General features: G+C 39.8%; 1 protein-coding gene across 2 annotated transcripts in view; it reads right to left on the reverse strand.

Annotated features, from left to right (window-relative positions):
- The window catches only part of LOC125465814 (ELAV-like protein 1), a 45,960-nt gene that overhangs the window by 18,867 nt on the left and 3,910 nt on the right, over positions 1–23,183 (reverse strand). For both annotated transcript variants that reach the window (XM_048559698.2, XM_059638489.1), the window contains exons 2-3: positions 12,238–12,464; positions 269–372 (exon numbers count right to left, since the gene is read on the reverse strand). In XM_048559698.2, coding sequence (XP_048415655.1) covers positions 269–372; positions 12,238–12,448 — 315 coding nt within the window. In that variant the 5' untranslated portion in view covers positions 12,449–12,464. The remainder of the gene's footprint in view (positions 1–268; positions 373–12,237; positions 12,465–23,183) is intronic.

Consider the following 23,183-nt stretch of genomic DNA (forward strand, 5'->3'; position numbering starts at 1 on the left):
AGCCAAATACTTGAGCACCATGACAGATCAGTCGATGAACATCATCCAGCATGGAATTAAGCAGAGATTGGTATAATGTGTGACTAACATATTGATCTCAGTGAGGGGAGCAGCAGCTTGCTTGTACTGGTTTCATCTGTGAGCTAGGGTAAAGGACATAACACATACTGAACAGTGCAAATCAACAACTTTCTTTTTGGGTGTAAGAAAATATTAAACATTGATATACTGAGAAACATTCATTAAGTTATGGCTGTAAGGGTCTTACCTTTATAGTTTTTGATTGCAGTCTCAGACCATTAAGTGTGTTAATAGCTCGTTCTGCATCTTTGGCAGCCACGTAATTCACAAACCCATATCCAAGGCTGTGGCCTATTTAAAAGTGAGCATTTGGTCAGCAACATTGCAACTCCCTGGTAGGAAAAACTGTTATTTTATCATATGCTATTTCAGTTTAAACTATAATGTAAGCCTAAAGTTTTGTTGGCTATGTTAAGCAAAAGCAACTGCTTGTGTAAATAGGTGCGGAAATAAAGTATTGTTAGTTACGTGATTTCTGAAGGCCATTTATCCCCGTGGTATTCTGTTATCAAAGCATATCTTGCAGAAGACCCCAAACTAAAAATACAGCTCCAGTTTAACTTAAAGCAACAACTGAGTCACACGCAAGAGCCATATTACCAGAATGGAAGTCTTTCATGCAATGCCAGAACTTCTTTAAAAAGCCAAAATGCTGTTGACCAATAGTTGAATGATAACATAACGCCTGCTCCCTCAAAATCCACTATGCAAATTTTTATCTTGCCAACTTGCACAGCATATAAATTGCACTGTGATAAGAACCAGTAATATAAGACTGCGCATTGCGCCAGATTAAGACAAACGTGTTTAGTAGTTAACCAATTTAATATTAAAACAAACTGCAGAAAACAGCCAGTTAAGGAGAAAAGTATTGATATATAGTTTATTCATCGCGCATTTATAAGAAAGAAACTGGCTCTTGCATTAAACTCCAAAATGCCACATTATCCTGAAATTTAAATTATTTAATTATTGGAACTAACATCTTACTAATGACCTTTCCAAAATTAGGTACATTTTATATACATTATAGGCATTGCTAAGTATAAGAGATTTTCCGTTTTCATTTCAGATTTATTTCAACATTTGTAGAATTGAATTTATAAAAATGTTCATGCAGCAGCTGAGTATTATTCTGAACCTCCTTTCCATCAGTTTCTATCAAAGAATTGAATACTATTTTCTCTTAGCTATTAAGATTCCATTTTACACTTCCTAGGTCCAGCTCATAGTAACCTTTGTGGAGGCTTGGATGAATACTTGTCCCATTCCTGGCCAAATGAAAGAAAAAGAAAAGGATGGAGGTTCATTATATCTGGTAGGCAGTCTAGAGTCACCACAAAAGGAACAGTGACTACTGAAAAAGAAGAACTAACAACCCAACAGAAAGGGCTACTTGTTATCTTATTTTGGGAGCAAATTTAAACAGAAGACAACTATCTAACAAATGCAAAACAAAAAGGAACAAGCACACTTTATGCACTGCTGGAATTAAACAAACTGCATTTATAAAACCTCCATTTTAATTTAGAAATTTACTGTGAAATCGCATATGTTTGATCACAGATCACTAATAAATTGAGAAAATCACAAAGAAATGAATGAAACAGGTGTGATGCTCTGACCTCAAGTCAAAAACCTGGATGGTTCAAAGGAGTGGTGCATTGCTTGCTCTGGCACTAAACACAACTCCTCTCCTCTGTGCTATCTTATCTGCAACCCTACTCCAAACTTCGGACGGCTCTATTCAGTCGTAACTAAAGCTTACAACAGCCGTTTTCTTATAATCCTATCCTGCACTTTCTCCACCCCACCAAATCACAGAAACAAACTTTAGGTCTGATACGAACAGACTTCACCGTGATCTCTGTTGTTCCCTCTCCCAATGGCTCAACAATCCAGCAAATGTCTCCTTATATTCAAAAGTGATGAGTGGTCAACTAGATTACCCTGTGTCAAAGACTTTTTGCCATTGTTGCCTTGGCTTCATACACCCTATAATTTTTATTTGTTCTACACTAATTTATCTACTTCAGTACTAAGACTTATTGAAACTTGTGTGCTAATCCACTGTTCCGTTTAGGTAGGAACACCATAACAGCAAATTTCAGATATAGATATTTACAGTGAAACTATAATTGCAGTTTTTTTAAAAGGCAAACCCACACTGCAATTCAACATAGTACTGATTTTAAATTATCAAGCATACTGGTCTTAATAAAACAAAGGTTTAAAATGTTAATTAGTTTTGCAATATACATAGATTGAAAACTTAAAGTGCTCAATGGCTTTTTTTGGCTTGGAAAGTTATGAGTAAAACATGCATTGGCTTTGAAATATCTTTTAACTGGAAAGAGGACAACATCAAACAACAAATAAGTTAATGCCTTAACCAGGCAGTGTTAGACATCACAGTACATCCAATGAGATGAGAAAGAGAGTAGGAAGCAAAGAAAGATGTGAGAGGAAAAGTAGTAATCTGGCATTTTTTGCAATCTCAAAATAAATGAAAGTCAGCTTCGCATTCGACTTGGATTTTCAAACCTTGTCACTATATTCGTGTAATCTAGGATTAGAGTTGCCAGTTCCCTCTTCCCTATTCACATCATTGATCACAGGGCTGCTTTCCTGACAGTGGAAGCATCCCTAACTCTGAACCAAGAGGCCATGGTTCAAACCCCACTTGACTAGAGCTGTGTAATATAATGTCTGAACAGGTTTATTAGAAAATATCTAGAACACAAGGGCCAGAATAGACTCCTGAAGGCCCAAATGAAGAAGGTCCTCTGTGGGTCCTCAATAACACAAATTCCGGTTTTCAACCAATTCAACTGCCTTCAAATGTCATCGTGAAATAGTTGAATAATTACAGATATTGTAAAGACTACAGGTCCTGACAATATTCTATTATTAGTACTTAAGACTTCTGCTTTAGAATTAGCTGGGTTCCTAGCGATACTGCCCCAGTACAATTACAACACTGGTATCCATCTGAAGATGTGAAAAATTGCTCAAATACGTCCTGTGCACAAAAAGCAAGATAAGTCCAACTGGGTCAACTTTAACCCAATCAATTTACTCTTGATTATTAGCAAAGTGATGGAAGAGGTCGTAAGAACATAAGAAATAGGTCAGCTGGACCCTCAATAGGATCATGCCTGATCTGACATCCTGCATATTCACTTTCCCAAATTTCCCATTAACCCTTTATTCCGTAACTGATTAAGAACTTACATAAAACGGCCTTAAATATACACAAGGATTCTGCTGCCACAGTTCTCTGTGGCAAAGAGTTCTGAAATCACTCAACTCCCTCAGAGAAAAATTCTCACCTAAGTCTTAAATTGCCCAGTGGTCCTAGATTCTCCCACGACAGGAAAGGATCACTTCTCAACTTTACCCTGTAAAGCCTCTTAAGAATCCTACATATTTCAATGAGATCACCTCTCATTCCTCTAAACTGCAGTGAGTACGGTCCTAACCCATTTAACTAATGTTCATAAGATAATCTTTTCATACCAGAGATCATCCTCACAAACGGTCTCTGAACTGCCACCAGTAGAATGATATCTTCCTTAAATAAGGGGACCTAAACTGCTCTCAGTACTCTAGCTGTGGTCTCACCAGCATCTTGTACAGTTTTAGTAAGCCTTCTGTACTCATACTCCAAATTCCTTGAAATGAGGCCAACGTTCTATTAGCCTTCGTGATTACCTGTTGCACCTGTGCGTTAGCTATGTTTCACGCACAATTCTATGTTGCAGCTTTCTGTAGTTTTTCTCCGTTTAAAAAATATATTGTTCTTTTGTTCTCCCTTCCAAAATGAACAATTTCATATTTTTGAACACCACATCCCATTTGCTGACTTTTTTTAAAATCCACTTGCTTATCCGATTGATATCTTTTTGTAAACTGTATCATTGTCATACCTGCTTTTCCAGCTATTTTTGCACTTTCCGCAAATCTGGCTACATTACATTCATTCCCTTCCTCCAACTCATTAATTCACATTATAAACAGTTGCAGTCCCAGCACTGATCTCTGTGACCCCCACCGGGCACAGTTCACTATCCTGAGGATACCTTATCTCACTCACTGTTTCCTGTTTATGAGCCAATTCACTATTCATGCCAATATATCACCTCCAAAACTGTATGGTCACATCTTTTGAACAACAGTTATGAACAGTGCTATCAAATGGCACTTCCAAAGGAGTGAAGTGGTTATTGACACACGGTTTATTTTCTCCTAAGGCGACTTGGCTCCTGACTTCATTTCAAACATAAACAAAAGAGCTGAACTTGAGAGGGGAGGCAGGAGTGACTAACCGTGACATCAAGCAGCCCTGGTATTACTGGAGTGAATGGGAATGGGGACAACTCTCTTTTCATTGTAATGATACCTAGCACAAATTACACTGGTTGTGGTTGGTGGAAGTAAATCATCTCAATCGCAGGACATGACTGCAGGAGTTCCTCAGGGTAGATATTTTCTTAATTAACAATCTCAAGCTCCCACCCAACATCTCTGGAGGTTGGGGTGGGAGCTTGAATCTGAGCCTCCTGGCTGAGAGGCAGGGACTCTACTACTGAACAATAGGAGCCCTCAGTTCCTCTGGGTATTGTCCAAGGTCCAACTATCTTCAGTTGCTTCCCCTATGACTGTCCTCCATGATAAAGTCAGAAGTGGGTTGTTTGCTGTTGGTTACATCATGTCCAGTGCCACTTGCGACTCTTCAGATGCTGAAGTAGCCTGTGTCCATTTCCATGGAAAAAGGAGTGTTGTGATTACTAAATCCTTCGCCATCAAAATTCTATTATAACCACTGGCCAGAAGCTGAAATGAGCCAACAGAATAAATATCACGTCTACAAAAGCGGATCAGAGGCATGAATACTGCAGTGAGTAACTCGTCTTAGTTCCCCAATGCCTGTTCATTGTTATGGCAGAGATAGACAGCTGAACTAAATCAGATTTTCAATCTCTATATTTGCAACAGTAAAATCTAAACCTTCAAAAATCCTCAAAATTGACCACAACAGTTGCTAACCAGACTTTTTAAATAATTAATCACTGGCGCTGCAAATAATCAATGCTGCACTGGTCTATAGCTTAAACGAAAGACTTAGCAACTTACTAAGGACAAAAAATTAAGTTTTGCAAAGCAAAGTTAAACAAAATAAGCTAATTCATGCCTTTGCTTAAACTCAATAACCTTGGGGTTTTCAGCCCCAATCATGCAAGACAACCAAACACAATTAAGTGATTAAATAAGTGAAATAAAAAAACTGGCCAGATTATCAAGCGATACTCATGATGCATTATTCACTGGCATGGATGATTGCTTCATGGCTGATTTTCTGAATGTCAATCAGGGCCACCTGCTCACTGCACTCATAGCAAATCAGTAACAGTTGTAATGTAGTTCCTATTCTTTGAACTTCCAATAGTTGATAAACAGGAAATTAGGCAGGGAGCTTTCAAATCTTCAGTTGCAACAATAGCCAAACCCCTGTCCTCAGAAAATATAGTCCAAAATCTAGTTCAAAATTACGGCCTCTGTCAGACTGACATTCTCCCCACGAGTTACCAGTTACCATTCAACATCTGCCATCTGCTAAAGCATAAAGTCTCTCTTGGACTTGCTGAAATCAATTCCTAGGCAATGGCCTCATTTATACACAACATCGAGTATCTGTTTAAACATACTGCTCCACCCAATGTTGAAGAATCTGTGGAACCTTTTGATCAAGAACCTACCTGCAGTTTATTACCAGGCCTGGCTTTATTACAAACTACAGCTTGTCTGTTTAGGGTTTTGTTAACACAAGCTGTTGCCCACAATGAAAAGGTCATTTTTAGTTCTCAGTAAAATTAAAATAATGAAACATCAGCAAGTGTTCTAACATGATCATTGACAGGGCATATGTAGGAGTGTGAAAGAAGACTCTCCATTTGCCTGAATGAATGCAGCTTGAACAGCTCCACGAGTTTGCCATCATTCTGAACACAGCAACCTGTCTGATTGCCAACCCACCCATATCTTGAACATTCACTCCCTTCACTACTAATGCACAGTGAGACCAGCATGCACCATCTAAAAGATGAACTCCAGCAATTTATTAATGATCCTTCCAAACTGCAACTTCTACCATGCAGAAGAATAAATACAGCAGATGCACAAGAACACCAGCAGCTGCAAGTTTCTTTTTAAGACCTAACTTGGAACTCAATTCCTGTTCCTTCACTGTCACTGGGTCAAAATCCTGCAACTCTGCACCTAATTGTAATGTGGCTCAAGAAGGCAACTCACCACTACTTTCTCCAAGAAAATGATAGTCTGCAATATACTGGCCTTGCCAGCAATCCCCACATTTGCTTCAATGAATCATAACAACAGTAATTCAATGTAGAACAAAGATGGCACCTACCTATTTAAATGGACTAGATCATCCTTATACTGTATTTACTAAGTGAACAAACCAGAAGTTTAACTGTGAAATTTTTAAATGGATGAAAACATAGGATGGCTATTAGGATAATGTGATGGAAAATGACATGATGTGTATAAGGGATCAATTCACTTTTGCTGGTAACTACTTAGGCATTTTAGTTCAGTGTGGAGCTGGAGGACCATAGCAGGTCAGGCAATTCTGAAGTCGGGTCCCAACTCATAACATTAACTTTCCTACTCCTCTGATGCAGCCTGACCTACTGTGTTCCCCCATCTGCACACTGTGTTATCTCTGATTCTAGCATCAGTAGTTCTTACTGTACCTGTGCACTTCAGTATCAATTTTGCTGCCTAACGCTTCATACTGGGATGAAGTTACTGCATCCACTGAAAGGCAAGAATGGATCAACACCATATACTTCTAACACACCAATGACAGAAGCTGTCAATTTCTTTTTACCAGCAAATAAGTGATCCAAACAGATTCTTTACTGGAGCTGCATTTAAAAAACTGTGGATTGAGGAGAATTGTGCTGCATGGATCAAAATTATGATCCGAAAGAAATCTATCCTATTGATGAGTTCTATCTGCAGTGCTAGGTTCTCAAATGCTTAAATAAAGTGAATATATTAGCAATGGTCAAAGGAAGCAAAGATGAGTGATCTCTTCTGCAGTGAGCTCACTTGCAGTATGAGCCTGGGAGGGCTGGAAGGGAAATAGAAGTGACTTCAATACAAAATATCTTTCCCCTTCCTGATGCCAGAAGATCAAACTTAGGATCCATGCCTGTATCAAACAACTGAAGATTAAAACTACTGTCAATGAGACAAAATTGTTTTAAACGATGATGCATTGAAATAGTGTATCTATAAGAGAAAAAAGCAAGGTATTAATTTCAACATGTTAAAAAATAATCAATTGCCTTTGAGGATCAACAGATTAAGCATGAAAGATACTGTAAGCATTATAGTACAAGTGATTTCTATCCGGGGGATCTCCTATAATGCATGTTCTGGCAACGTGAATTCGCTATAATGCGCTTGACGAATAGGAGAATGTTATTTCTAAAATGCAAACTTACGTTGGCTATAACACATTATTTAAATGAGCTGCATTTTTAAAATAAATTAATGAACACCAATGCTAAATTGCTGGTATAAGTTAAAAATGAAATATAGTTTAATATGAGTGCTGTTAAAACATGCACCTTCTGGTGTAGCATTTTTGCCTAGATTTTGAACTTGCGCCTGTAAATCATTTATACCAAAAGTTGTCTAATTACAGCCTACTCTTTTCCAGCACTATTTTGACTACAATGTTACTCAGGTTTATAACACATTTTAATCCTGCAACTAACTTCAATATCAATGGGCTACGAAGGAAAGAAAGGTCAGATTCCTCTGCTTCACTTATCTGAAACTCTGCGCTGATGGAATGTCAGGTCAGATCAGCATTTAAATGGAGGAGGGGATTTTACTAAAAATTGCCGACATATCAATTTTGGTGAAGTTTTGGTGAGGGTTGCTGACTGTGGTCTCTATCTCACACAATTTCATAATGCTCACCATCACCGACTAGAAAGTAAACTAGACTAGCCATATATATGGTCAGATGCAGGAAACGTTCAGTGCATAACTCACTTGATTCCTCAAAGCCATATATAAGACAGAAGTTAGGAGTGTGATGGAATACTCCTCACTTTCCTGGGTGAGTGCTGCTCCAACAACACTCAAGATGTTTGACACCATACAGAGAAAAGCAGCCAGATTTACTGGCACCACATCCATACATATTCTCTCCCTCTACCACCAATGCTCAGTAACAGCAGTGTGTACCAACTACAGGATGCACTGCAAAAAATCAACTAGGTTCCCCGAGTAGCAACTTCCAAATATATGACCTCTACTATCTAGAGGGGCGAAGGTAGCAGATCTATGGGAACATCACCACCTACATTTCTGTGCCAAACTGCTTACCATCTTGACATGACAAATCATTGCCATTCCTTCAGTGTCACTGAGTCAAAATCCTGGAACTCCCTCCCTAATTGCATTGTGGGTCTACTGACACCAAATGAGCTGCAGCAGTTCAAGAAAACAACACAACTACATGCTCAAGGGCACTAAGGAATGGGCAATAAATGTTGGCCCAGCAGTCACACCCATGTCCATCAGTGAATTTTTAAGAAGTTCTATTTTTTGTTAAATTGAATGAATTTATATGTGGGTAATGCTAGAATAGGTACCCAATCTCCTCAAAAGAATAATGGAGACAGCATCTACTAGAGATATCGAGAGAACACAAAATGCTGATTAAAAAGTACTGCTATAGAGACAGGGCAGGGAGAGAACCCTGTAAAGACTGTGTGTATTTAAAAACTGGACAGAAATGAGACAGAACTATTTTGAAACACAGGGATTTATATTATGACTGCTTGTATTAAAAGTAAGGCATTTAATATCTTTTATGAACCCTGTTTGAAAAGCTGTAGGTTCCAGCAACGTGCAGACAAACTGAAGCTGAGGGGTTGTTTGCAAGTGAGGCTGAATGATAACTGGTCTCTAGTCCACAACCATGGATAAAAAGATACTGTTGGCCATCAACAGGGTAGCTATTCGTCGGTTAGCCAAACAGCTAGGCCCAAGAGCAAGAGGGAGCAAGACTAATTCAGAGCAGGAGAAAAATCAGCAAATCTGCAGCAGCCAAAAACGCTCATTTCTCAGCAGTAAGCCACTTTAAGCCAGAAGAAAACCAGCTTATCTTTCCTTCAGCTGATGCTGCAAGCTGTGATTTTAATTGGATAAGTCAGAGACATTTCAGAAGCCACACTGTGCCTCTTACAAAGCAGAAAAACATTCAGAAAAAGGAAAGTTGAGAAGAAACATGAGCAAGAATCAACCACCAGATCCTGCAAACAAAGATGATAGAACTTCTCTCGGTATAGAAACTTGGTCAATGCCTTCTGTCAGCATGGTCTCAAAATTGTGCAATTTGGTGATTTTGCACATACGTTTTAAAAAACTTCCTTACCTCCTCCTGTTGGGGGTGGTGGGTGGGGTTGAGTCCAGCACAATGAGGAATTATCTTAAAATCAGAACTTAAGTAGTCAGTAGCAGTCAAGAAGCTGAGAATTTTCAGTTCTGCTTCCACCATGGGATAGCGAAGTCTTTGAATATCAATGCGCTAATTCGTGGTTACCAATGTAGAACCAGAGCTGGCGCTTAAATAGAGCCAAAATGCTTCATGCAAAAGTCTTAAATTAATTTGTAAGCATCAATGAGAGTTTATGGAAGTGGAGTTGAGGCTGAGAAAAGATCAGCCACGATCATACAACAGAGAAGAGGAAGCTCAAGGGGCTGAATTGTCTCCTCCTGTCTATTATGTTCTTATGAATTACAATTAGAATTGTCCTACGAATTAGAAGTTTCAATAGTCCACTTTGTACTCTCAATTACTTAAACTAACTTAGTGATAATTATGCTAATTAACAAGCGTTGTTTTTAAAAATCAATCTGTCCAAACATGTCATGATGCACTCTGGAGCAGGTAAGATTTGAACCAGGCTCACTGACCCAGATGTGGGGACACTACCAGTGTGCCACAAAAATATTTCCATGTGGTATTTGTGTTGAGTTCAGTTTATACCAAACAACAAAAATCTTTGTTGCTCTGTGTAGCTCAGTTTCAAACAGACAAGGTAAAATTTCCAAAATTTTAACTATTATATAATGTCTCTCATTCAGATTTACATTTACATCAAATGAAACACAGTTTAGGACATATACAAGATAAAATGACACCAAAACTTTTAACTAGTATACTTGCAAAACATATAAAAAGTCCAAGTCTTTCTGATTTTAAACTTGACATAAGCAAAAGCATAACATTCTATAATAGACACTTTGGCATGCATATCCTTCACATGTTATCACTGTAAAGTTATTTTTCTCGGACTCTCTTTTCTAGACTGTGCGTAATATTCTGTCACAGGAGTACAACTTAGCCTCAAGATATTGGTATAACATGCAATAACAAAGATTTGGAGCTACGTTTAGCTGATGCATTTTGTCTGGGCAACTGGATAACCTAAATTTCCAAAATCTAATACATTGCCAAGTAACACATGGCAATTGTTTTCTTGGACATAATTAGAGATTTTGATGACTGTCATGACAACAGATCATAACCGCACACTATTTAGAGATATTGAACTTTTAAGAACTTCTTTTATAAAAAGAACAACACACAAGCCAAACAAAACGGTGAGAATTTAAATTCAGTGGCTTTCTGCGTCGATGTCCCTGTGTCCTGAAAATAATCATATAATGTTGCACTGAAGAGAGTCAAAGGAACTTCAGACTGATACTTCGAAGGGAGAGATGAAATTTGAAAAAGTGAACTGTGATCTCCTATGGTTGAGTCCCACACTGTGAGCAAGATAACTGTCGGAAGAATGGCAGATTCTGGCCACTTCTATGAATGCACAGTAAGGAACTTAACAAAACTATGACTTTGGCCTCTTGTGCACTAGAAAGTTGGTGTGCCAACTTAAATTCAAGTTCCATCTTGCTGAGGTGTGCCATGAAAAGTCACAGCTGAGAATTGCAATTAGACCACCTGCATATGCAGGTAAAGAGAAACAATTCCTCACTGATCACTGAAAACAAGTGAACAGCGCAATTAATGGAAAATCAACAAATTTCTTTCAGTTAACTGAAGAACCAAGAACCCCACATGAACAGGAAGGGTTTAGAAGGATATGAGCCAAATGCTGGTAAATGGGACTAGATTAATTTAGGACATCTGGTTGGCATGGAAAAGTTGGACCGAAGGGTCTGTTTCCATGCTGTACGTCTCTAACTGTTCAACTGCCAAAGTCAGTGCTACCAGAATTAAGTCACCTTAATAGCTTCAACATGTCACAATTTGTCACAAATAAGCCAAAGATTGATATGTAATCTTTTTTAACTCTTACTTCTTGGGCTTACATCTCATTTTTAATCTGTACATGTCACATCTTACTTTATTTCCACATGTTTCAATACCTCAAACTCACTTCTTTTAACTCAAGAAAGCCTGGTTTAATCGGCTCCTTTCCAAAAAACGAAAGGACAAATTTCTACTTTGGCTGGGAAAAGGTATCCACCAGGTAAGGGTCTCTTCTTACAGTCAACTTTGTTGTGTCCCGCTGTGGGAGGTTGAGTAAAGATCGGGACCCAGTTCGCTTCTCCTCACATAAAAGCTTAACCATTTACGGCACCCAATCCAAAACTGTAAAGAATTGAGAACTCTCACCTAGGGACCAATTGTAACATGACATTTCCTTACTTCTACATTTTAAGATCATCAACTCTTGTTTGTCAGATAACAACACCCATCTTAGCAAAAAGGCAACTTTTTAAAAACAAACAGAACTGAACTGCATTAAATAGAATTGCATTGCGCAACAACTATACGCTGCAAGAAAGCGAGCCAGCGGTAAGCTCTCGAAAACCGTTCTTGAAATGTTTATGGCAGCAGATCAATTAATGATCTTCCCATCTTTGATTAGATTTGACTTTGTTAAAATATTCCAGAAACTGACTCTTAGGTCATGGAAATTCAGAAGAAAAATAGCCTAACTGGCTTTCAAAATTTGTGTAAAAATCTTATTCCACGGCAAAAAGCAACAACGGCTATAGCTTCAGTTTAAAGGCCCTTACCTGCAACCTTGTCACGGATGAGTTTGGCAGATTCCACCTCGCCTATACTACCGAAAAGGCTTCGTAGCTCATCCTGTGTCATGTTCTGAGGCAGGTAGTTGACAATTAAGTTGGTTCTGATATTGTCATCCCCGTGATCCTTGCATTCCTCAGCCATGAGCTCAAGATCTGCTTGGTAACCGTTACTGTAGCAAGATTGGCCGTTTGACATTTCAAAAAGAGCTCACCTGTGTAAAAAAAAGCATGCAAATGTACCACATGGTCCGGGAAACAGACAGTCTACAAACCAACACTCTTAGAATCAGTGAACAGGAACCACAAACAACAGTGCAATGGTGCGTAACAAGCCTGCGATTGTATGTGTTGAACTTAATTTAAATTACAGTTAATGCTCTGTATCTGAGAGATCACTACTCATGAATTCGCCTAGCTGCACCAAAAGGTAACAAAATTCTAACATCTGCAGACAAAACTTGCTTATCTACAATTTTTAACCTGAGCTCTGCACTTGTAAATTTTACCATGAGCGGGGATTCTCAGGAATGGAACCCTCATGCATACAGAGGAATGCATTTTCTATTCAACCTGTTGAGATGTTATTATACGCCTCTGGAACAGGAGGGGCTCAAATCTCCTGGTGATGTCAGAACTTTGTGTCAAAAAACTCTGGTCCCATCATGATTAAAACTCCAAGGAGAACATTTTGTAACAAAATGCATTTTAGCATTATATTAACTATTAATTAAAATTACTACACGTCCAACTCCTTTCAGGATAGTCTTAAGACTTCCTCCTTTTTCCTTGCAAACAGTCCACAGCAGTTCCCATCCACCACCAGCCCCTTTGCCTAGCTGAACGCTTGCTTATTTTGAAGAACTACTTCTTTAAGTCATAGAAAGGCCATTCAACCATCATGCCTACAATGGCTCTTTAAATGAGCATCATTATGTGGTGCCAGTCTCCTGCTTTTCTCCCATTCCCTTGCACTCTAATGCTATCCAAATAATAATCAAATGTATTCTTGGATGCACCAATTGAGCCTGCCTACACTACATTTCCAGGCACTGCATTCCATATAGTGATTACTCCCTGTGCAAATAAGTTTTCTTTCCTCACATCATCCTTGCTTTTGCACATCACTTTAAATATGTACCCTTTTATTCTTGTTCATTTTATGAGCAAGAACAGCTGCTCCTTATCTACTCTATCCAGCCTGCTCTAGACTTTGAAAACATCTATCAAATCTCCCCTCAGCCTCATTCTCTCCAATGATAACAGTCCCAACTACTTCAATTTATCCTCATAAATGAAATACTTCATTCCAGGAGTGATCCTTGTAAGATCACTTCTGTACTCTTTCCAAGTCATTCATATCTTTCCTATAATGTGGTGCCTGCAACTGTGCGCAATATTTCAACTGAGGTCTAACAAGTATTTTATACAAGCTCAACATCACCTCCTTGCTCTTCTGTCCTATTAATAAGACCAAGGACACCAAGTGCATTCGTCAACTGCTCTCTCTACCCTTCCCGCTATTGATGTGGAGGTGCCGGTGTTGGATTGGGGTGGACAAGGTCAGAAATCATATGACATCAGTTTATAATCCAACAGGTTTATTTGAAAACTCAAGCTTTCTGAGCCTCAGTCCTTCTTCAGGTGTTAGTGAGAGGAGTAGTATCAGATGCAGAATTAATAAATAAAAGATCAAAAGTTTACAGCATTGATGAGGATGTATTGAACAAACCGAAGAAGCTATGTATATTTAAATTCCCGAATTCCTTTCAAGTCATGGTCCTGGAAGAATTAGGGGTTTTATCAGTGTAAAGAAGAGGTAACGTTTTAGGTCAGACAATGCATGTTAGGTGTGAAGCCTTGTTTAGAATTGGTTTGTGTCTAAGTTTGGAGTCAGACTGGTTTTATGTCTCAAGTGGAAATTTATAAAATACCATATTGATTGACTGTCTATAAAGAGTGTGCTTTTTGAACAAAATAAAATGTATCTGCAAATACAAATTCGGGGACTTACATAATAATCACTTAAAACCTTCTAATGGATTAAAGATTTAACAGCATCTTCAGTTGTTTGGTACATCCTTATCAATAGTGTGAACATTTAATCTTTTACTTATAAATTCTGTGTCTGATACTACCTCTGTCACTAAGACCTGAAGAAGGACTGAGGCTCCGAAAGCCTGTGTTTTCAAATAAACCTGTCGGACTATAACCTGGTGTCGTGTGATTTCTAACCTTCTTTGCGTTGAACTTCATTTGCTACCTATCTGCCCACTTCATCAACTTGTTAATGTCCTACTGGAGTTCTACACAATCCTCCTCACAGTTTACAATTCTTCCAAGTTTCATGTCAACTGCAAATTCTGAAATCAGTATCTGCAGATCAAGATCCAGATCATTAATATATATTAGGAAAAGCAAGGGTCTCTGGAGGACTCCACTACAAACCTGCCTCCACTCTGAAAAATATCCATTGATGATGTTTCCTGTTGCTCAGCCAATTTTACATCTACTTTGCTACGGTCTCTTTTATACCATGACATCCAAGTTCTGTCTCAAATTTGTTGCATGGCACTGTATCAAACATTTTCTGGAAATCCATGTATATCACATTAACAGTATTAACCTCCGAGCCTTTCACATTAACAGTATTAACCTCCGAGCCTTTTTGTTATTTCTCCAAAACTAGTCAAACACAATTTCCCCTTTAGAATACCATGCTGACTCTTCCCAGTCAACCAAACTTTTCCCAAGCGACTAATTCTATCCCAAATAATCGCTTCTAGAGGCTTTCCCATTATTGAGGTTAAACTGTTGCTGGGATTATTCTTGCAATCTTTCTTGAACAAGTCTCACTTTATCCAAGTCAAATGTGTGGCTATGAGTCCCAGTTATGTGCAGAACATTTCTAGTTCACATTTCTACTTGGGGTCCAACTCACAACTCTTTCTCCAATATCTTAAAGATTATATCGCATGCTGGCTCCTGGTTTTGTCCAGAGTTGTAAAAATCAGTTTTGCCTTTTTTCCATCTTAATCTGACCCACTGACTCCTTCCTGCCCTCCCATGAGTTCCATTCCCCCACATCCTCTGACTCTGTTCCTTTCCTTGCCCAGCCCATTGATACTCATGCATGTAATTGCTGGGAATAGATTGCATGTTCTGTGTGTCAACAAATACTGTCTTTACTGATGCTTCTTTCAATCTAGTCCACTGTACTTCTTGCACACAATACAGTCATTTTACATCAGTAAGATCCAACAGCAGACTGGGTAAACACTCTGCAGAACACCTCCGCCTTATCTGAAAAATAACCCCAACTTCCCAGTTGCTTGCCATCTCAATAAACCATCTTGCTCCCAGGATAACATTTCTCAACTGAGCCTGAACAGTGTTTCAAGAAGCTCAATGCAAGCTGGAGGAGCAACGTCTCATTTTCCACTTAGGCACTTTACACTTCTGGGGCTCAACATTCAAATCCACAACTATAGGGCACAACCTCAGCCCTCCATTTTTATTACACACTCGTCCACCTGGGCCTTGTCTGATTGACTTTGCTCTCAGAGACATTTTGTCTTCTTCACACGTATTTGCTCACATTTATTTTACACAGTTAGTACTCCTTTACCACTGGTAGTATTCCCTTGTCTTTTGCTCTGGGGACACTCAACATCTGTTCCACTTGCTTCCCCTGTCAACATAAAAACAAAATCCCTTTTCCCAGCCCCTTTCAATTCTGAAGAATTATAATATCAGAATCAAAAAAATGTCATTTCTGTGTCTGTCCCCACAGATGCCACCAGACATGCTGAGTTTCTCCAGCATTTCCAGTTATATTTCAGATTTAGTAGCTAACTGCGAGGCACTGTGGGACACCAACAGCAGCAGAACTGTACTCCAGCACAAGCTGCAACCTCATGGCCTGGCATATCCCCCGGTCAACCATCACCATCGAGCCGGGGGATCAACTCCAATTCAATGCAGTGTGCTGGAGGGCATGCCAGGAGCAGCAGCAGACATATCTAGACATGCGATGACAACCTGGCGAAGCTACCAAACAGGACTACTTGGCTGCCAAACAGCACAAGTAGCAAATGACAGTCAGAATGAACTGACCCTACACCCACCAGATTAGATCTGAACTCTGCAGTCCTGCCAGTTGAAATTGGCCTGTCGCAAAGGTATCACTACATTTGTTATGGGAGATTTCAACATGCGGGTAGCCTGGGAGAATCAGGACGGTACTACACCCAAAAAAGGGAGTTTGTGGAGTGCCTCTGAGATGAATTCTTAGAGCAGCTTGTACTGGTGCCTACCAGGGAGGAGGCAATTCTGGATCTGGTGTTGAGCAACGTACCGGATTTGATCAGGGACCTCAAAGTAAAGGAGCCATTAGGAGGTCGTGAACATAATATGATAAGTTTTAATCTGCAGTTTGAGAGGGAGAAGCGGAAGTGTCAGTTTTGCAGTTGAATAAAGGGAACTATGGAGCTATGAGGGAGGAGCTGGCCAAAGTTCAATGGTACAATATCCTAGCAGGGATGACAGTGGAACAACAATGGCAGGTATTTCTGGATATAATGCAGAATGTGCAGGGTCAGTTCATTCCAAAGAGGAAGAAAGATCCTCAGGGGAGGCAGGGGTGGCCATGGCTGACGAGGGAAGTTAAGGACTGTATAAAGATAAAAGAGAAGTATAACATAGCAAAGATGAGCAGGAAGCAGGAGGACTGGGAACCTTTTAAAGAGCAACAGCGGTTAACTAAAAACACAATACACAGAAGGAAAATGAGGCATGAAGGAAAACAGGCCAAAAATATAAAGGAGGATAATAAAAACTTTTTTAGGTATGTAAAAAGAAAAAAAAAGGTTAAGACTAAAATTGGGCCCTTGAAGTCAGAAATGGGTGAATTTATTATGGGGAACAAGGAAATAGCAGAAGAGTTAAATAGGTACTTTGGATCTGTCTTCATTAGGGATGACACAAGCAATCTCCCAGATGCAATAGTGGCTGAAGGACCTAGGGTAATGGACAAACTGAAGGGAATTTACATTAGGCAGGAAATGGTGTCGGATAGACCGTTAGGTCTGAAGGCTGATAAGTCCCCGGGATCTGATGGTCTGCATCCCAGGGTACTTAAGGAGATGGCTCTAGAAATCGTGGATGCATTGGCAATCATTTTCTTATGTTCCAAAGATTCAGGATCAGTTCCCGCAGATTGGAGGGTGGCTAATGTTGTCCCACTTTTCAAGAAAGGAGGGAGAGAGAAAACAGGAAATTATAGACCAGTTAGCCTGACATCAGTGGTGGGAAAGATGCTGGAGTCAATTATAAAAGATGAAATTATGACTCATTTGGATAGCAGGAACAGGATAGGTCAGAGTCAGCATGGATTTACGAAGGGGAAATCGTGCTTGACTAATCTTCTGGAATTTTTTGAGGATATGAAGATGGACAAGGGAGAACCAGTGGATGTAGTGCACCTGGACTTTCAGAAAGCCTTTGATAAAGTCCCGCAGAGGAGATTGGTGAGCAAAATTAGGGCACATGGTACTGGGGGCAAAATACTGACTTGGATTGAAAATTGGCTGGTTGACAGGAAGCAAATAACAGTGATAAACGGGTCCCTTTCGGAATGGCAGGTGGTGACCAGTGGGGTACCACAAGGTTCGGTGCTGGGGCCACAGCTGTTTACAATATACATCAATGATATAGACAAAAGGCATTAAAAGTAATATTAGCAAATTTGCTGATGACACAAAGTTGGGTGGCAGTGTGAAATGTGAGGAGGATGTTATGAGAATACAGGGTGACTTGGACAGGCTAGGTGAGTGGACGGATGCATGGCAGATGCAGTTTAATGTGGATAAATGTGTGGTTCTCCACTTTGGTTGCAAGAACAGGAAGGCAGATTACTATCTCAATGGAGTCAAGTTAGGTAAAGGGGAAGTACAACGAGATCTAGGTGTTCTTGTACATCAGTCAATGAAAGCAAGCATGCAGGTACAGCGGGCAGTGAAGAAAGCTAATAGCATGCTGGCCTTTATAACAAGAGGAATTGAGTACAGGGGCAAAGAGGTCTTTCTGCAGCTGTACAGGGCCCTGGTGAGACTGCATCTGGAGTACTGCATGCAGTTTTGGTCTCCAAATCTGAGGAAGGACATTCTTGCTATTGAGGGAGTACAGCGTAGGTTCACGAGGTCAATTCCCAGAATGGCGGGACTATCATATATTGAAAGATTGGAGCGACTGGGCTTGTATACACTTGAGTTTAGAAGGATGAGAGGGGATCTGATTGAGACGTATAAGATTGTTAAGGGATTGGACACTCCGGAGGCAGGAAGCATGTTTCCGCTGATGGGTGAGTCCAGAACCAGAGGACACGTTTTAAAAATAAGGGGTAGGCCATTTAGAACAGAGTTGAGGAAAAACATCTTCACCCAGAGAGTGGTGGATATATGGAATGCTCTGCCCCAGAAGGCAGTGGAGGCCAACTCTCTGGATACTTTCAAGAGAGAGATGGATAGAGCTCTTAAAGATAGTGGAATCAAGGGTTATGGGGATAAGGAAGGAACAGGATACTGATTGTGGATGATCAGCCATGATCATAATGAATGGTGGTGCTGGCTCAAAGGGCCAAATGGCCTACTCCAGCACCTACTGTCTGTTGCCACATCCAGTTGTGAATGGTGGTGGACAATTAAACAACTTACTGGGTGAGGTGGCTCTACTAACATCCCCATTTTCAATGCTGAGAGAACTCAACACACCAGTGTAAAAGATAAGGGTGCTACGAATGCTTCAATCTTCAGCCAGAATTGACAAGTGGAAGATCCATCACTGCCTCCTCCAATGGTCCCCTGCATCACGAATGCCAGTCTTCAGCCAGTTTGATTCAGTCTACGTGATACCAAGAAATAGTTGGAAGTACTGGACAACACAAAGGCTATAGGCCCTGGCAACATTTCAACAATAGCACTGAAGAGTTGTGCTCCTGAACCTGCCTCTCCTCTAGCCAAGCTCTTCTAGTACAGCTACAATATTAGCATCTAGCCGACCATTTGGAAAGTATCTTATGTCCTCTACAGAAAAAGCAGTGAAAAACCAAATTGGCCAATTATTGCCCCATCAGTCTACTCTTAAGCATGAGTAAAGTGATGGAAGGTGTCATCAATATTATTATCAAGCAGCACCTGCTCTCCGATGCCCAATTTGGGTTCCAACAACGCCACTCAGCTCCTGCCCTCATTACCGTCTTCAAATATGGACAAAAGAAATGAATTCTAAAGGTGAGGCGAGAATGACAGCCGTTGGCATCAAGGGTGCTTTTGATTGAGTGTGGCGTCAAGGAACCTTGGTAAAATTGGAATCAATAGGTTACTGGAGCAAACTGTCTGCTCATTGGAAGAGAAAACTGTTATGGTTGTTGGAAGTCAGTCATCTCAGCGCCAGAACATCTTTGGAGGAATTCAGGGTAGCATCCGAGGCCCAAACATCTTCTACCTGCTTCAAATGACTTTCCCTCCCTCATTAGGTCATAAGTGGAGAGTTTGCCGAAGATTGCACAATGTTCAGCACTGTTCACGCATGACCCCTCAAATATGAAGCAGTCCACGTTCAAGTGCAACATGATCCAGGCTTAGGCTAGCAAGTAGTAACATTTTCACCACACAAATGCCAAGCAATGACCATTTTTAAAATAATTCATTCATGGGATGAGGGCGTCACTAGCCAGGCAGCATTTATTGCCCATCCCTAATTGCCCAGAGGGCAGTTAAGAGTCAACCACATTGCTGTGGGTCTGGAATCACATGTAGGCCAGACCAGGTAAGGATTGTAGTTTTCTTCCATAAAGGACATTAGTGAACCAGACAGGCTTTTCTGACAATCGACAATGGATTCATGGTCGTTAGATTGTTAATTCCGGATATTTATTGAATTCAAATTCCTCCATCTGCCGTGGTGGGATTCGAACCCAGGTCCCCAGAACATTATCTGGGTCTCTGGATTAACAGTCCACTGATAATACCGATGGACCATTGCTTCCCCCTCTTATTGGACCATGTCCAATAAGAGACAATTTAGACACTGTCCCTTGACATTCAATGGTGTTATCATCACTGAGTTCCCTAATATTCTTGGGGTTACTACTGTCCTGATACTCAATTGGACTTGCCACATAAACAAAGTGGCTATGTGAGCAGGTCAGAAGCTAGAAATACAGTGGCAAGTAACTCACCACCTGACTCCCTAGAGTCTGTCTATCATCTACAAGGCAGGAGCATGATGGAATAGTCCCCATTTGTTGGATAGGTGCAGCTCAAACCACACTCAAGAAGCTTGACACCATCCAGGATAAAGCAGCATGCTTGATCGGCACCACACCCACAAACTTTCATTCTCTTTACCACTGATGTTCCGTAGCAGCAGTGTGTACTATCTGGAAGAGGCACTGCAAAAATTAATCAAAAATCCTTAGACAGCACCTTCCAAACCCATGTCCACTTCCATCTAGAAGGATTACGGCAGCAGATACACAGGAACATCACCACTTGCAAGTTTTCCTCCAAGCCACTCACCACCCTGACTTGGTAATATATTGCTGTTTCGATAGTGTCACTGGATCAATTAAAAAAAATACTTTCCTAACAGCATTGTGGGTCAACCAACAGCATGTGGACTGCAGCAGTATGAGGCCACCACCTTCTCAGGGACAACTTAGGGATGGGCAATAAAATATTGACCAGTCAGCAATGCTCAGTCCCACGAATGAATAAATAATTTCCAAAATCTGCAGTATTCCTTGCGTTATTTTACATTATACAGCCTATATATTAGTGAGATACTGTTGGTAATACTGGTACTTGAAAGCATCATCTAAGGTTATAATTGTAATATCACAACAGATAAAGGTTGATTACCCTTATCACATTCTCTACATAAAAAATACATCTTTCTTTCTAGTGCCATCGAGTCATAGTATCAATTTAATATTGGACACACAGGGAAATTGTCAAGAGTATCAATGCTTGCATTGCATTTATTGGAAGCAATACAAAAAGTAATCCTTACTAGGAGTGAAATAGCAAAATAATTCAGTTCTTTAAGTGACTAAATCCTACTGAAAACAATGTTATTTCTCCTGTTGCTAAAAATATCTACATTGGTTAGAAATTCAAAAAGTTCAAAAGATGCAAGGAAAAGGTTTTGTTTATAATTTCACCAGAAACACCAAGATTCCACTCAACACAATAAGTCATCTGATGTACAGTTTGTACAAAACCAGAGTCTGTACATACTGTACTTTGAGAAATGACAAATTACAAGGTCAGTCAAATCCTAGTAACTAAATTTGAATTCCTCTCTATTCTACATGTCTAAATATTCAGCATTCGCAATAAATAAATGAAGGAGCTGGATCACAACAAAATGAAAAAGGGAGCAGAAAACACCATCAGAATCAAAAGGAATAAACCTAAATTTAAATATAACATTGGTTTACTTTGTTCATCACTGTTGCCTTTCACTACCGCTCTTTCCCTTCAGCCCACAAGGAATTTCTTAACTTTTCCGTAATAATCCTACTCAAAACCTGAGAAAAGGCAGGCTACTGCAAGGTAAGACGCTTTTCACTGTTCTTCCATCCTTAAACTTAACACTTTCTGCCAGCTCAAATAGAAGGATCACTGAGGCAAAGAGACCTATCTCATAATTTACTTCAGCTAAGGTGATTATAATGAATGCTTTTAGTTGGTCAATTGGGTGAGATGAAAGCACTTGCAAGTTCAAAATTTGGAGCACTGCACTTTTGAACCCTGTTTTCTCCCTCATTTTCTGGTTGAAGTTTTGACTAGGGCTATTACAGTTATGATTACAGGCTTATTAGTGGTATCAACGTTATACAATGACTTACTTAAATCTGCAAATGCCACGCTATGGTACAGAGGTCTTTGAATCTCATCTCCCAATTGATTCACCCACAATCAGCCAACTGGGGACATTCTGGGAAAACGTACTCATGGATACAATAGCTGAAGTCTCTATTTACAATAAGTGAATGTCTTAAGTAGCTAAATTCAAATGACATAAAATGGATTGTGCGGCACTAAAATATATCCACCTGACAAATGGCATGGTTGATTTAAATATTATTTGTATATCAAAGAAGTTCGGCTGTGAATTTTAATTTCTTGGAGCACAACATCTGTTATATCATACTTCCATTGTGGTAATATAACTGCTTCTCCTATTTAATTGCACATCCAGCTTCCTTTCTTTCTCAGTTTTGACTTTAATAACTTACTTTGAGCTCCTGTTCTGCAACAATTCGATTCTTAAAGTAGCTGCACTAAACTAAACAATGAAGTACAGTATATTGCACAAATTTCAAAACTTACGTATTTCAAAAGTGATGAGCAAGTTCTTTATTGTTTTTCTTTTGAAACATGACATATAAACATTGCTTTTAGGAAAATGCAACATAAAGTTAAGATAAGCACACAGTGGTTAAATATATCAGAGTAGCTTCTGAAGAGGAACATTACCATGGTCTTGGGCTGACAAATCGCATGGAACATGTGTGCCAAACAAACGTCAGGCTATGACCATCACCAATAACAGACAACCTAACCACCGGCCCTTCACATTCAACTGTGTTATCATCACTGAAACCCCCACTATCAACATCCTGGTGGTTATCACTGGCCAGAAACTCATGTGTACTCACCACAGAAGAACAGTGGCTACAAGAACAGGTCAGAGGGTAGGAAAACTGCAATAACTAATGCACCACCTGACTCCCCCAAAGCCTGTCCATCATCTACATGGTTCAAATCAGGATTGTGCTGGAATACTGCCCACTTGCCTGGAAGAGTGCTGCCCCAACAACATTCAAGAAGTTTGACACCATCTAGGACAAAGCAGCCCACTTGATT

Source organism: Stegostoma tigrinum, chromosome 30 (assembly GCF_030684315.1).
Source record: "Stegostoma tigrinum isolate sSteTig4 chromosome 30, sSteTig4.hap1, whole genome shotgun sequence".
Classification (NCBI taxonomy): Eukaryota; Metazoa; Chordata; class Chondrichthyes; order Orectolobiformes; family Stegostomatidae; genus Stegostoma; species Stegostoma tigrinum.